This window comes from Diospyros lotus, chromosome 9 (assembly GCF_014633365.1).
Source record: "Diospyros lotus cultivar Yz01 chromosome 9, ASM1463336v1, whole genome shotgun sequence".
NCBI lineage: Eukaryota > Viridiplantae > Streptophyta > Magnoliopsida > Ericales > Ebenaceae > Diospyros > Diospyros lotus.
In genome coordinates this window covers 195,480-212,903 of record NC_068346.1, presented here as the reverse complement: position 1 = coordinate 212,903, position 17,424 = coordinate 195,480, and the positions used below count along the sequence as shown (strand labels likewise).

Below are 17,424 nucleotides of genomic sequence, written 5' to 3'. Positions count from 1 at the left end.
ACAACTCAAGATTTCTTTGGTCTCAATTAAAAGCTTGAAGAATTGCAGGACCCTGTATGAAAAGCCTCGTAGCCTGTGGTTCAACCTTGATCTAGTTTAATAGGGCTTAGGATCACTTTGGTCTTAATTAGATGACAAGACTATGAAGAACTACTAAGACATGTAGGGTCATAAAAACTCGAGTTTCCATTGAACCAATGGGCTATAGGAATCTAGGACTCATTGTGAATGCACGTAGCTATATATTATTTAGCAACTCAAAATTTTTTCAATTGATAGAACAAGTTCTCTCTCAAAGGGTTGGGGAGCAAGTATAATACCCCTTTCCCAAGAGAAAGCGAAGATAAAACAAACATAAGCAATATAAAACGACACATGGTAAGAAAGAAGTAATGATATGAAAAAGAAAGTCATTATTGCATTCAAAACAAAACAAAGAAACGTAAAAAAAGCAAAAAAGCCTTAAAGTCTACTACTTAGTCAGTCTAGAAGGAATCTCCACCTAGGGAATGGAAGATTGACCAGGAGCTTCAAACAGGATGATCACCGAGCAAGAATTAACATTATTAGCATTTTCGAATGGCTCAATAGTTTGAAAGGTGCCTAAGGTCAAGTAGCTGACTTGGATTCTTTGCCATGATTAGAGCATCAATATAACCATGAACACTAAAATGCTTGATTTGGGGTAAGGACAAATCTTGACTTGAATGATTGCAATTTCTTGATATTCAGGCATAAAGGAGACTTGGTGCTCAATGTAATAACATTCGATCCAACTGCTTGTGAGAAAGAGTTTCAACCTTTGCCTATCAAAAGCAAGCAATAAGATAGGCCAAACACTCAATCTAGACGATAAAAGGAACTGAGAAAAGAAAATAAGGGGCTTTGTAGAATGTGTGTTGTAGGATTTTATTACCATCATATATACCTCTCTCTTTGTCCTAACACCACCACATGTGCCTAACCCTTAAATCACCAACCTTGAAAGAGAGGTCTGCCTAAGTTTATTAGCTCCTAATAAGAGTTAAAAGGTAAGAAAACTCTAGCATTGGTCTAGAGTGGGCACCACTTCTTTCTGGAGGCACAAAATCCAAAAATCGAGGAAACCTTTAGAAGACGAAAAATGAGGGATGTGGTAATCCAGGCCATGTGATGAAAAACCTTCAAAGGCCCACATTCATCACATGAGAGATAAAGATTTAATAAGGTAAATTCCATGCTAAGGCTAGAAAATTAATACAAGCAAGAGACAAAAGGCTTTCCGCTAGAGATTTTCTTGTAAAAGGTGAAGTTGGCAAAACTACTACTCTTCCCATGAAAAACCCAGAGGAAAGAGTGGAAAGCAATTGATATGCATACCAATAGTGGCCAAACACAAAGCCCAAATGTTAGAATAAAACATAAAGGCCCAAAACAAACAAGAAAATTACAAAGGGATACGGAGACCTTCTTGAGTGAAAGGTCTTTGGGAGACCCTATGGGAGACCAAAAGTAGACTCAATGGGAGACTTGGGAGACATTGTGGAAGAGTCTCTTAAAGGGCATTCCCAAAATGGAAAAATGTAAGCCAACCTTCAAAATCTTCTCCTAAAAATCTACGAAAGGAAAGGATTATTTACAACAATCATAATCCTAATATATCAAGGATCGCTATCACTTCCCAGCAGTTTTATCTATAAATAGAGGAGGATTGTAATGCCCCACTTTTCCGGGGCATTAAATAACTTAGGATTTTAGGAATATTTTTTTTCCGACATAATACATCTAATTCAATATACATAAATCAATTCCCAGCAATCCCATTTTACCTTCTCAGCATATTAAACTTAAAATCAGTAAGCTAAGACAAATAACATCATCATAAATGCGAAAACTAGATCGAAACCTCAAACGATACATAACCGAAACTACTTCATTTATAACATAAAGATTACACCATCGTTTAACATGACATCATTTAAATAAAATACATCATAATTACAAGTCATGTTATGAACCAGCTACAAATCGCTGTCACTCCTTGGTAATTCCTTTCCCTTTGGCACCCCTGCTTTCACCTGGAACGTTTTAATATTTCAGGGACAAAGTTCAAATAAGATGCTGAATCATCTAAATGAGAGTTCAAAACATTATCATGAATGTATGCAAGACATGAAACAAAACTGACAAATCCTTGATATGCCCCCGCCCAAGAGAATTCCACACAATACTTAACCCTAATCGGGAAAAATGCAATCTCTCTAAAGGTAACACAACCACATCGACACAATGGCATAACTCAATCCTACCTTAAAGAGCAACATTAACGCCTCTCCCTGACATAACGAAAAACCATTATCGCCATTTCTGACACATAATTGTTAACATCAATTTAGGAACCCAGCCGGGGAATCACCCCACAATCGTGTCAGGGATTACATTTTCACGTGAAAGCATATTGGATCACGTTAACACAAAACCTAGCCATAAGATGATCAACACTATTCTTGGGAATCCATGTCTGCCTCAGAAACAATGCTACTGCTCAAAAGAACCTGGAGTGGTGTCCACTCTCAGCCTTGCCACTTGTCGACCTCCAAGGTGATGTCCACTCTCAACCCTTATCACAAGTGGGCATTTTTCCTTGGCACGCTTCCTCAGTGTTATCACTCAAGTGCCACGTCATAAGTTGACATCCCAATCCCACATATACAACCAGTTACTCTAGTGCAACTTCCTTGGCAAACTTGCCTGGCACAAAACCCCAGGTAGTCATCCCGACAAGCATAACCGACACGGGATATCCCTATACGTTATTCCGACAAACACCCTTGGGGAATTACGACTACATTATTCGAGCAACGTCCCAGGTTGACATCCCACATGGACAACACAAAAACATGACAATTCCACACGCCATCATTCGATGCATCATATAAAATAACATTTCATGCACATAATTTAATACACAAAATTCGATGCACATGCAATAAACATTTTAGGACGAATCTCCCACATGAAACCAACAATCACAGGTCAAATCATTCACATGCAACAAAACCCTTTGCATGTAATCAAATCAAGTTTAGGTAGAATCAAAACTAAGTATTTAGGGTAAAACCACTCACCTCGAACGAAAACTCAGTACACCTCAAAAAGCGTGCACAATCTCGATTTTGGTGTCAAGCCTAAAAAATCATACAATCACTCAATCTCAAGCTTCAAAACACCTTAGACATCATATTTATTCAAAGAAACATAAACATCCATTTTTTCCATTTTTTTCATAATTTTTTACTTATTTTCTTCCTTTTTTTCTTTAAAAATTCCAAAATTAATATCTTCTCAATTTTTTCAACACCATAAATTTAAAAATAATTCTAGAAAAATATTATTATTTTTTTTTTTGGAAAATACCCATTGCCCATGCTTGTGCTTCACGTGCCAGTCGTCTTCTCCGGTACACAGGCGATGCTGGTTTTTGCTCCTAGCTTGCTCTACTCCCCCAGTCGATCACAATTGTAACACCTTGTTTTTCCCAAGCATGCGTTAACTCAAGATTTCGAAAATATTTTTTTTTTCAACATACACTCAACTTGAATCATTCTTAACAATCTCCTTCTACCTTCTCAACATATCAAAATTAAAATGAATAAGGTAAGACAAATAATCATCACAAATGCAGAAGTAAGATCGAAATCTCAAATGATACATAATCGAAATTCCTTTATTCATAATATAGAAATTGTACCATTGTTTAACATGACATTTTCAAAACAAAATACATAGAGATTAATCCCTTAACAACACAAATAAACACCTCAAACATAATCAAAATATATATATGATAAAGGTCTCCAATGTAATCAACGATTACATCTCGATCACCTCGTTTCCCTTAGCATCGTTGCTTTCACTTAAAACGTTTGAATATTTCAGGGACATAGTCCAAAATTAGATGTTGAATCATCTAAGTGAGGGTTCAAAAACATTTTCATGAAAATATGCAAAACCATGAATAAAATCGACATATCCTAACATGTCCCAGCCCAAGAGAACCTCACACGGCACTTAACCCTAACCGAAAAAAATGCAATCTCTCTAAATATAACACAACCACATCGACACATTGGCATAACACAATCCTGCTTAGGAAGGATAATCTCAACACATGAACCCAGGTATCACCCCACTATCATGTCAGGCTTTACGCTCCCAATCAAAAGCATTCCTGATCTCAACACAACACAACCCTTCCCACAAGAGGATCTCATCGGCGCTATCCCCAGAATCAACATCTACCTCAGCAATAATGCTATTGCTCAAAGGAACTTAAGGTGGTGTCTACTCTTAGCATCGCCACTTATGGACTCACCGGGGTGGTGTCCACTCTCAGCCCCCACCACAAGTGGGCATTACTCCTTGGCACGCATCCTTAGTGCTATCCTTCAAGGGCTACATCCTAGGTTGACATCCCACCTCCCACATGGAACAACACATAAACATGTCAATACCACAATACACAATATGCATTATATAAAATCAACATTTTAATGCATCTATTTTAACACACAAAATTCAATGCATAAGTATGAAACATTTTGGGGCGAACCTCCCACATGAAACCAACCACTCACAGATTAAACCATTTGTATGAAATCAAATCAAGTATAGGGTAGAACCACCCAAAATAAACCAAGTTAAAGTAGAAACTATCACAATAAAACCAAACTTTGGTTAGAAACTCTCACAATAAAACCAAGTTTTAGGTAGAAACACTCACCTTGAAGGTTTATCTTTGGAAGTTACGGTTTCACAACAAAGGACCAAGGTTTCTAGCCATTTTTTTTATTGTTTGGCACGGACTCTGGCGATGCTTTAGAAACTCCAGCGAGGTCTGTTCTCCTTCGCTTTTGATTTGATTCCTTCTCTTCTTCTTGCAGATTTCTCTCCTCTTTCTCTAACACAAATCCCTCTCCTCAATCTCTCAAGTGGATCTCAAATGAAATGGTTTTGAAAACAACCCCATGGCCCTATTTATAGGCTTGGACTTCAAAGTGATCCAAAGCTAGAATGGAATAACTTTTCAAATCCACAACCATACCTCTCACGTTTTTCCATTCCTAACACCTCAACTCACCATACCTTTATTCCATCATTACTTCTACTAACTTATTTTTCTCTATTCCTAATATCTCATCTCATTACTCCTCACCATACCTCTTACTTTTTCCCATTCCTAATATCTCACCTCATTTCTTCTCACCATACTTTTCACTTTTCCCCATTCCTCATACCTTACCTCATTACTCCTCACCATACATTTAATTAATTTATGCCATCGTTACTTTATTAACTCAATTTTTTCCATACCTAACACCTCACCTCATTACTCCTCATAATTAACCAAGGCCATACCCTCACAATTAACCTCAGTTAACTTCATAATCCCATTTGAGACTTTGCACAATCCTCAATATCGAATTAATAATCATCGAGATACTTAAAATCCAAGATTGATAACTCCAAGTTACTCGATAGATATATTTTTGTCCCAGTGTCCTTACAAGACCTTTATAAGTTACTCGATAGGTACGTTTTTTTCCCAGTGTCCTCACAAGACCTTTGTTTCATCCTAATAGCACTTCAGGGTTATTTCTTACATAAAATCGAAGCCTTTTTAGGGTTCCATAAACTTTTCGGAAGTCCCTTACAACCATTCGATTTTTCAAGTTGTATCTTAGCTGTACCAAAAACTATCGTTGGTCAAATTTCTCTCTATGACATAAATCTTATCTCAGGATGCTCATTGACCACATAACCATTTCCTTAGATATCTAAGCTGCAGGGTACTCCCTACAGTTGATTCGGTCACCTATTCAGGGTATTCTGATATCATTTTTCATGAAATTTCATATTTCCACCAAAACACTCATTTACAAAATTTTCGGGTATTATAACAATGGTACCCACTTTGGCTTGAAATGAGCACCAGAGGTGGCCCAATCGACCATTTAAACTTTCGGCCGATGTTCTTGCCTCGTTTTTCAACCAACGTTTAAAACCCACTAAAACCTACACCAAATCGCACCAAACTTTCCAAAAATACTTCCCAAGACCCAAAGAATAGAAAGACTCTATCCTTGATGCTTGATTCAAGCTAAAACACGAGCAATTTCTTTCAATTTTCTTTTAAAACCCTTGACCTTCAACCCCTATTTATAATCGAAATCAATCCCTGAAATGTCTTTAGCTATCACATCCGAGGTCTTTAATGGCTATACCTCTCTTAGATCTACCGAAGAACCTTCATCGAAGCTCAAAAAAATGACTTATAGAGCCTCGATTTTCCAACCAAGACACGGCCAAAAAATCCGTCCAATCGGCTGTCGACATGGCCGATCCTTAGCTAATGGTAGGTCCGAATGATGCTAGCCCTAGCCCTGAGCCATCTGTGGCCTCCCTCAAAGCCCCCACCGGCCTCAATCGGTGATGAGAGAGGCATCTATTGTCCATGACAGTGTTCACACTGTCAAATTTTGCAAAATTACACTTTCACCCTATGCCAATTATAAAATTACATTTGGGCCCTCTTCATTAAGCCCTTGAATTTTCCAAAAATTCCATTATGGTCCACAAGTTCTAATCTTTTCATTTCATCCCCGAGAATTCAGAAATAACATCATTTCGACATCTCTCGGTCGATTTTAAGAAATTATACTTAACCTTGAATGAATGATTTGGCCGCTAATCCTTTTGTTTCAACCTGAAACCACTAAAGGGTTATTTCTCATGCAAAATATGACTCATTTAAGGATGCTGTTGACTTTTCGAAAGTCCCTTACAACAATTCAATTTTTCAATTTGGACCGTAGTTGTATCGAAAACTGTCTCGGTTTTGATTTCTTTTAATACCATAAATCTTATCTCAAAACTTCGTCAATACCATATTATTATTTTTAGGCATCTAGGTTTCAGGACACTCCTTATAGTTGATTCAGTTACTCAAAACTATAAAAATCATACTATAGTCCCAAACTTTTCAAAAAATTTCACTTATACATCAATTAAAATTATACTTAAAACCTTACAATATTCTTGGGTGTTACAAGGATCCCTCCTCTTAGGTAAATCACTTTTTACCAATTTAAAAGCTCTGCACTTCTTTTGCTATCTCTAAGCACCTAATTAAGCATTAGAGTATTTTTACAGAGAGTGTCTTGCGCCCTTTGATAGTTTTATTTTTACAGAACAATAAATTCTTTTTTTATGTTTAAGTGGCAACACTTTTAAAGTTTGTTGCATTCATCAAATTCGATGGATAAAAACTAAAGATTAATGTTCAAATAATAATACAAAAAGCAATACTAGATGAAAAAGGTAAAATCATTTTATTTTTTGACTTCACTTTCTAAAAGAACTACGGAAAGCATTAGAAGTTTCAGCCACTCGTTGTAATATTCCATAGGGCGGACAGAGTGCAATGTTTAATTCCCAAAAAAGAGTCTTAAGAGATTTATTGTTTCATACCTTGTTTTTGTGATGTATAAATTTACTTGTCTTTAATTTTGATTCTTATTTTAGTAAAAATCGAGGAAGAGAAGAAAGTAGAGATAGTCAAAGAAATGCTAATGAGAGACTTCTTGGTGGTTGCTGGTAATCTTTTTTTTTTTTTATCAAATGGTAAATATGTATAAATGATCAAAGAATTGTACAAATACACTGGGATATATACATAGACACAAACAAAAGGCTCAAACTAATGGCCCACAAAAAAAATGCCTCATAGTGGGCTAAAACATGAGGATACAAAGAGAAAATAACTCTGTATACTTGTGTTTTAACCCTATGAACAATGAAACCCACCGACGGATAATATTGGCCTTCAAGAATACACCAATTTCTTGCTGTTCAAATGTGGTAAACAGCTCAAGAAAATGCAATAATCTTGGATTTATTAATCCAAGACAACCCTTGCACTTCTTTCTTAAGCCATTTGACACCGCTGGCAAGAGTCGACATTGATGGATACTAATCCAAGATTTAATAGACCCCCAAATCTCATAACTGACTGGACAAGCAAAGAAAATATGATGAATCGATTCCTCACATGTTCCACAGAGACCACAATTTCTGTTGGGAACCATGAATTGTAATTTATCCCTAATGAGAAGCTTACCTTTTACAACGAGCCATAGAACAAATGCATGCTTAGGGATGATGGCAGGATTCCATATATACGACAGATGCCCAAATTCTATTAACACCTTTCAGCCGAAAAAAATCGTATGCTTTAATGATGCTAATCGCACCCCCTTGCTCCCAAGAAGAAAGCAGATTAATAGCAGCATCTATTGGCCCTTCTGATTGATAAATATGGTCTCTAAGAGCCATAATCCTTTTAAGTAATGAAGAGTCTCCTTTCCTCGAGACCATTCCCAAATGGATAGGTCTTTAAGGTACACATAGTTGACCCACTTAGCCCAAAGAGAATCCTTCTTTTTGTGGAAGTTCCAAATATCCTTAATCAGGAGGGTCGAATTCCAGCTGGATAGATCCTTCAGCCCAAGATCCCCTTCCGCTTTAATCAAGCAAATATCCTTTCAAGACACATGAGGATGATTAGAATTCCATAAGAAAATTCTGCAGATCCTAATAATCTTATCAATAATTGTCGTAGGGATAGGATACACTGCTAGCCAGAAACATTCCACCCCTTGAAGGATAGATCTGATTAACTCTGTTCTTCCTGGTAATCTTTTGAAACTATGGTAAGTGTGCGTACCAGCAAATGAGACTTTTGCTATCCTTGTGTTTCTAAACAGTTTTTATGAATGTAAACAAAAGGTAGTCTGACAGGGTAACTTGTATACCTTTTGATGAAACTTGATTAGAGTTTTGATCATATATACTTGGAATCAGTGAACTTATCTGGGTTTTCATTTTATGAATGAAAATTTGGTCTGTTTTATATTGTATTTATATGTTGAAGTCTTTGATTTTTGGTGTGTTAGTTGTTTTAGATTTACTGTTGAGATGCTATTTGTTGGTGTGTGTGTGTTAGATTGATTAAATTATATATAAAATAACACCAAAGACATCAAACTAGGGTAGATAGAATTCTACAAAAAGGAACCAATTTTTTTTAGGGTAATTAGAAAGGCCAAATTATATTATATTTTATATAATATGGCAGTTTGTAGAACGGATCATCGTCAGGCACCAAAGTCTCTAATCGACAAAGGAGTCCTTTCTGGCAGATTCCCGCCAGCATGGATGGCGGAGCCCTAGCGTGAGCGACACATCGCCGCCGTCCGTGGTCCCGAACCTGTTGACCAGTAGTGTCCGTCCAATATTGTCAGCGTTTCCTCCTGAGGTAGTGCCGGTGGTCCCATAATCGGTGCCCACCATGATGCCGCAGCGAGACCTTCTGCTTGATTCAGCAATAAAAATACTGTAACTCCATTATGATTATTGGTCGTCAGAAAGCATAGAGTAGCACTTGGGGGTGGTGGCATGGCCACGGTGGCGCTGCCCTGCAACTCCAACTCCAACTCCAACTCCAAGCTTGCTTATAAACTGCGACGGGTGAAGGGTCACTCTTAAGCGCATTAAATTCGGATCTTTGGGCTGTTGTTATGGTGGTAGTTGTTGTGGTAGCAGCAGTTAGAGGTACTACTACTACTGCTGGCGGGGTAATAGGAGGTGAGGTAGCATTAGCAGACGACGTCGCATCATGCGTTGGTATTTGTGCGACCAGCCCACTGCTGCTGCAGCTGCTCAGGTTCTCTTCGCCGTCGTCTTTGGTCTCCCGCTGGTACATCTCTTCCACCATCGGTTTCCACAGCCTAACTCTCGCATTAATGAACCAGTTCGAGACCTGAAACCCACAAACAAACAAACAATCGTTTGTAACCCCAAATTTTAGAAAACTGATGAGATACGGAGGAGATTTGTGGTCCTCCAGAAGCATCCGGCATTATTTAAATCATTAGACACAAATGACAAAATTTAATTACGTACTGCGTCCACAAATGAGGGGCTCCCTTTGGTTTGGTTGCGGTATACTTCCGGCGGGCTATATAGCCTATACATATAGTATAGTCTATTGGTTTGGTGTTGTAGAAATTTGATCTTTCATCAATCGTTTTCTGTAATAAGACATTTATATATGCAGGCTCCAGCTGGCTTTCGCAAGTGATGAATTCTTTATTATTTTTTGATAATGAAATTTAGCTAAACACATTTTGATAATTAATGATAACTATATATATGTACGATATGTTAATGACAGAACAATAACAACAAAAATGACAATGCATGATGCTGAAAGAAAGAAAGTGCGCAAGAAATTAAAGAGAAGAAAACAAAGGAAAGAAGAGGAAAAAACACATCTAATGAAGCAATATATACATAGCCAATAATGATGATATATATATTAACTAGATTAACAGAGACTGCTCAGTTGTTGGATCGGGGAAGGAGGCAGGGGCGGATCCAGGAATTTGGAGCGTAGGGGCTGGAAATTAAAAAAATTAATATAATAAATTTATATAATAATGTTTAGTTGGGGGCAAAGCAATGTTTAGTTAGCTGCCTGATTTTTATATATATATATATGTATATAAATTAATGTTTAGTTGTAAGAAATGGGGGCTTGGCTGCTGGGTTTATATATATATATATATATATTTTGTAAAATTACTGTTTAGTTGGGGTGGCATGGGTTGCCCGTGCTAGCCCCCCTACATCCGTCCCTAGGAGAAGGGTTTTGGAGGAGGTGAGGGATGATCAAACTAGTAATTTATCTCTCCCGTACTCTTATTATTCGCAGAGCAAAAATCAATCTTTTCAAAAGGATTGCCTGTATGGTTTTCCCATTATAACATTTTGCTTTGTCACTGTTGCTTTCTTTTTTTGATTATGCGCTATCACTCGCGTCCTCGTTGAACTCGCCCCAGGGTCATCACTAGGGAGGTAAATCAGGGATGTGCCTGGGTGACCAAGGTTTGAAGCTGTGTTCACTGGCACTTACCCAGGACCACTCCAAAAAGAATGCAGATTTGCCTCTCCCAAAAATCGATCCCACACTGACAGCCTTCAGCATGACTTTATAGCTTCCTCTTTTGCCACCCAACTGTGCCCCTGAACTAGTGTTGCTTTCTTTAACTAACAGTTGGGTGGAATATAGAGGAATTGGGAGGGGGGGAGCGGGGGCGGGGCTCTCTCTCTAAAGCTGTTCATGTCATACTACTATTGCTACACACAAAACAAAATGACAAAAATGCCCTCGTTTAGAATGCAAAATTGCTTGACTGCCTTCTTTTTCTCTTCTTCATTGTCCTGTCTCTAGAAATCGCATTCCTCTTATTGTCAATCGCTGCTACATTTATCATGGTGAAGAGAGAGAATGTGATCACGACAAACAAGACGGTAAGGCAAAAGTGACGATAGACGATTGTTGGAAGCAGCCATAAAAAGGAAAGAAAAAGGAGAGAAGAGAAGAGAACAGGCAGCCAATCACTTTTACAATTGGTGTAAAGGTATTTTCATCATTTTGACGATGTCTCTTAATGATCCTTTCTAACCCTTTCTGACAAAGTAACATTTACCATTATTTGGCTGCAAAGGTGAATTTTCTCACCTTAAGGTCCCCCTACACACTGTCTCACGCTCGTTAGAGGGATAAATCATGATACACAGCGGCTCCTTAGACAGGAGACACAGTGCATGGTGCCCATAAGAAGCCACCCTCATAGGAGGGTGAAACTCCCATACCGCGACTGCCATAACTCGAACCTACATCCTTGATTGTAATCTACTACTCTAGTACCAACCATGCTACGCCCGTAGGGGCAACATTTTCCATTATTGTATGCATGTGTAAGTGTACATAAGAGTGATGTAAGAGATGGACCTGGTTTCTCGATAGACCAGTTTGCTATGACAAAAAATGCTTGTTTGATGGAGTGCGATTTTGTTCACCCTTCTTTAACGGGGGTAACTTTACCCCCCGTTAGTTTGGGGGGGGGGGGGTAAAAAGGTCATTTTGGGGGGTCTTCACCCACCCGTTCCCCTATCTCCCTTCTCTCTCCCCTTCCCTTGCTCTCACCGCCTTTCGCTACATCGTCGCTGCATCGCCTCGCCTCATCGCCTTCCGCCCAGTCTTTGCAACGCCTTGCTGCGCCTCTGCACTTCCTCGTTGCTACATCACGCCACTGCCTCGCAGTCGACGAGGTGAGGCGGTCAACCTGCGAGAATAGGTAGGGGCAGCGACCACACGAGACTGGCTAGAGAAGAAGAGAAAATGGGGGAGAGAGGAGATGAGAGGGGGAGACTTGGAGAAGAAGAGGGAAGCAGAGAGGAGAGAGAAGAAGAGTAGAGAGAAATAAAAAGGAGAAAGAAGAAGAAGAAGGAAGCAAAAATGAGAGGAGAGGAAAGGGGCATTAGTTTTTCATCGGGAGTTATTTTAACCCCTGGGGGTGAACAAAATCGCACTCTGTCTATGTGCTTGGATACCTGAGAAAGAGACCAGAAAATGACTTCAATGTCCTTACCCAAATCATGTAAATAGAAAGCGAGCTTTTTGAAGGGATTCAACCTTTCCCTACCCTATCTGCCTGCAATACATGCATGCGCGTGAAAAATACAATCTAGGGCAGCCCCCAGTTTTTTCAACAGCACCTCATCACCGGAGTGCGATTTTGTTCACCCCCCTTAACGGGGATGAACGTCACCCTCACAGTTTATGTGAGGGTGAAAAAAATAACGGAACGGCATAAATATGTTGATGCCGTTCCGTTATTTTTTTCGAACGGCATAAATATGTTGATGTCGTTCCGTTATTTTTTTCACCCAGTTTCTGTGAGGGTGAGGTTCACCCCCGTTAAAGGGGGTGAACAAAATTACACTCCTCATCACCGCACCGCCTTTCTATGTGTCGTATATATATATATATATATATAAATTGTCCTGAGAGAACTATCTTGCTATATATTAGCTAGCCTGTTATGCATTGGATCCGAAGAAAAAGTAGAGAAGATAACAAACCTTCTTTTTTTTTTTTTTTTCTTATTTAACTGAGCAGAAGGCAACATCAAGGCTCTACTGAAATGGTCTTCCTTTAATTAGAGAAAAAAGAGAATTAAATAACAGGTTTTTTTGTATTCTAAACTGTAATAACTAAATACATTTTATTTTTAAATAAAATTATGTCTTCACAATTAATAAAAGTGTCTAAATGCTAAAAATAAAATACATCAAATGCATTCTAACGTTTGCCTAAGGCCATTTATTAACAAAATCATGATAGAAAAATTCTTTTTCTTTTTTTGGAGAGAGAAACTAGCTATATAATCATGTCAAAATGATCATAATTAATAAGCCTGCTACTTAATTATCATTTGGACATGATTACGGTTAGAATGTAGTAATGAACTTTCATGCTGCATATTGCAATATATATATAAAGATGGATTTAATAGATTTGCAAGTGTCACAGCTATAGAGAGAACTAGATATAGCACATACATATCGGAATTAACGTACGTACGGGTGAAGGAAATGCTCAAAAAGCCAAGCTCTCAAAATGTTGACAGAGCATTCGGGCAAGCCTCTTTGGGGCCTCCATGCTTCTTGCTCCATCTGGTGGAATGCCCTCCTTTGCTGCCTGAGGCTTTGCTCAAGCAGTCTCAGCCTCGGAGTTTCCCTTTTGGTAGTCAATCCTCCTCCTGACCCTGTGCCGCCCCTTGCCGCCGAGTCCTTCTCTCCCAACACGTCGCAAGACTGCTTCAATTGTGCCTCCACTTTCAGACACCGAAAGTGTCGCGACATGGCCTTCTGCGCTAGTGCTGTATATGGCACTGCTGCTCCCAACCCCATCCCCACATCGTATGAGTTCACTACCATTTGCATTTCTTCACAGTAATGGTTGTACCTTCTCTCCACCTAATTAATATTTATTCATAATTAATTAAGGTACATATATATACAAATTAATAATATATACATTACAGACGATCAATCAGATGTTATATAACACATCAAAACAAGATCCAGTATCCACCCAAATCCTCCATCAAGCGAACCGATGATATATTGGAGCCATATATATATATTTATATATTGCAAAAAGCTATTTAATTCTTTCAAGATTTCTGCGTAAAGAATTGTTTAATTTGATAACAATAGGTCCCAATAAAATATTTCCTAACAAAAGTCGCCGGAATTTTAATTAAGTTGTTCCTGGTATTCAAGTGAGTGAGAGAGAGAGAGAGAGAGAGACAGGGCGAGAGATTTACGTGCCTCATCAAGCATGGACAGCAGCTTGACTTTTCTTCTCTGATGCTCAATCCTAACTGAGGCTGACAAAGGAGGGGCATCCTTTATTGGGGGAGACGAAGAATCACCATCAGCTCCACCGCCGGCAGCACTGCCGGGATTAGGATTGTAGTTGGTGTGATGCTTTCCGAACTTGCTCTTCTTGACCTGTTGGCCCATCCCAACGCTACAAAATTCGTCCAACAACTCCCAAGCAGCATTCACATATATACTTGGAGTTTCTCAATACATTGACCATCGCCAATGAAGAATTAGACTCAAACCCAACATGAACCTGTTGGTCCTGGTCAGCACCCATATAATTCTTGTGAGGTTGTTGAGGAGCAGAAGTAGACCCTCCTTGATTGAATAACAATATCCCACAGTCTGCGATCCTCAATTCCCCGGCTTTTGCAGCGTCCAAGTCCTCCAAAGACGATAGTGATAACGAGAGGCCTTGGCCTTCAGTGGCAGTGGCACGAGGGTTAGACCATGTGAATTGGAAAGGTCCTCCGCCAAAAGCCTCTCCTGCTGGAGTAGTAATTGGGTTCTGGAACCCTTGCAGAGTACAAGTGCGGGATGATGGGTTTGGATGAGATGGAGATGGTGAATTAGGCGACCTTGGTCGTGGGTTCGTGAGAAAAATCTGTATGGCAGCTGCTGCGGACGATTCTTCATTATTAATGCTTGAAATCTGACGGAGATGATCTGTAGCACTGTCACGCCTACTCACAACGTTTTGATTGTTTGCATTCCACTGGCGGTTCACCCCAGCTTCCACCGCCGGCGCCGGCGGCCGTGTGTTTTGATAATTCGGTGCTATCTGATTCTCTAACAACTCGTTAGGTATCACAGCCCCTGACGGAAAACTGAACATCTCCGACAGCATCCTGGGTGTCCCGTACACGGGAAGACCACCGGATTCTTCTTCAATGGCCAAGAATTGTGCAGGAGGTGGCTCCACATTCAGTTTATCCCTCATGATCTGCTGCTCTTCTTGTTGTGCTCTCTCAAACCTACTATTCGAGAAACTGATGCTCTTGCTATTCCCATATCAACGTCTTCATCTTCCTCAGATCTTCCTTAATATACCCACTTCCTTCTCCATCACTGCTTAATTTTGTGGCGGCTATATCGGTCCCGAATACGTGCAAAACAAAGAATACCGGCCCGTTTCTGACTTTCAGTTTATTGATACATATGCAGCAAACACAGCTTTATTCATGTAGACGAATACCTCTCGGCTGGGAGAGCTGCAGGTTGAAAAGGGATGCAAAACTCTCAGACATCGATTTCTCTGCTGCTTGCTGTGGTATGGAAGCCTCCTGACCAATTCTCTCTCTCTTCTTAATTTCCCTGTGGTTTTCTGCAGGAAGATGAACAAACAAGAAAACAATAAAGAGTTAGTATTTAAGGTCTTTCTAGGCTTAGCCTCCTCTCAGGCATCACATCACAGAACAAGAGAGAGGCACCCGAGTGAGTGAGCGAGCGAGTGAGTGAGAGAGAGAGAGAGAGAGCCAGCGATAGAGGTGCTAAAAAAGAGGAGGACGCTATTCTTATAGAAGTGTTTTACAAAATCTCTTTATAGACGCGATAAATCATCATATTTTGATATTAAAATATCGTGATTGTTCACCCCCTTCTCTCTCTCTCCCTCTTTCCCCGCCTGCCTCGCCTCCTGTCGCAGCGACAACCTCATCGTTTCACCGCATTTCACCTCCTCTCGCCGCTGCTCCTTGTCTTCTCGCCTTTGCTCCTTACCGCCTCGCCTCCTCACTGCTGTAACCTCTAGCAATCGAAGACCACCCAAACCAACCAAGGTGCAGCGGGTTGCGACGATCGACAAGCGGCGAGGGTGAGGCGTAGAGGTGAGGCAAGAGAGAAACAGAGGAGAGGCGAGGTGAGAGAGAGACAGATGAGAAGGGAGAGGTAATTTCTTCATTTCATTATCTTGTAAAGCGTTTTGTACACATTCTTCTGTACAAATAGCTTTATCCTAAAAAAGATTGACAAATCACAAAAAATGATCGAACAAAATCGCACCATATCGCATCCTGCAATTTTTTGAGGGGATGATCCAACACGATTTAAAAATTCTTCAAATGGTGTGGTTTGTGGTTTGAGAATTTTTTCGTTCCATTTGAACTGAATGGTTCAAATATAATATAATAATAAAAAAATTATAAAATAATTTATTTTAAAATAATAAATTATCTATATAATCTATTTATAATAATAATTTATTTTAAAACTTATGAAACAATTTATATATTCATAATGTTTATATATAAATAATCTGTTTTATAGAAAAGATTGTTTAAATATAATTTTTTATTTATTTTAGTTTATGGGCTAAATGGTTGATGAAATAATTTATGAAATTGTGGAAATCGTATCACGAAAATGGATGGATTAATATTTTGAATATTTTCGACAAACCGTAGAAATCGCATTGTATTTTTCGATATGGTTTGATGCAGTTTCTGCTTGCCAAAACAGATCATATAATTTAGTTTAATAAAAATATCACACAAACGATTTCACATACTAAAAATATTAAAAATTGGTCAAACCGAACCGTATACACCTCTAACGAGTGAGGAAGAGGTCTATATTCTTTCTAGGCGTTTCTTGTTTTTGCATATTCTTTCTTAACGCTTGTACAATAGATTCTCAATTAATTTTTCTCCAAAACTCAGCCAAAAACAATTTATCCAAATTGACAAACTAATTTTGTAGGAATCTTTTTTTTAAATAATTTGTTTAAATTATCATGACTTTGATTACTTTATTAAAACGAAAGTAGGAATGTCAACTTGACTTATTTAAGAAAATATAAAAAATAAATTTGATCAAGTAAGATACACTAATTTTTAATATCAACTCTAAAATTTTCAACCTTCAACTTTGATAGAGCTTTTTTAAAGGTATATGCAACTTGCTCGTTTGCGCCAATGCCCTTCAACTCTATTTCTTAATTATCTCCACATTTTCTCCTTAACAAAGTGATGATAGACTTTAATATGCTCTGCCATCGCATGAAACACTAGATTTAAAGTAAGATTGATGGCATTTTCATTGTCACATAATCTACATCGCATAGTCAGTTTTATAGAAAATTTCACC

At 38.7% G+C, this 17,424-nt stretch overlaps 1 protein-coding gene and 1 pseudogene across 1 annotated transcript; both read right to left on the bottom strand.

The window, feature by feature from the left end:
* Positions 1-13,457: 13,457 nt before the first annotated feature.
* On the bottom strand, positions 13,458-13,917 carry LOC127810282 (BEL1-like homeodomain protein 2). The gene has a single exon (XM_052349664.1). It carries the CDS (start codon positions 13,891-13,893, stop codon positions 13,519-13,521), a length of 375 nt encoding a protein of 124 aa, XP_052205624.1. The 5' UTR covers positions 13,894-13,917; the 3' UTR covers positions 13,458-13,518.
* Positions 13,918-14,208: 291 nt separating this feature from the next.
* LOC127809962 (BEL1-like homeodomain protein 2) lies at positions 14,209-15,805 on the bottom strand (annotated as a pseudogene).
* Positions 15,806-17,424: the final 1,619 nt, after the last annotated feature.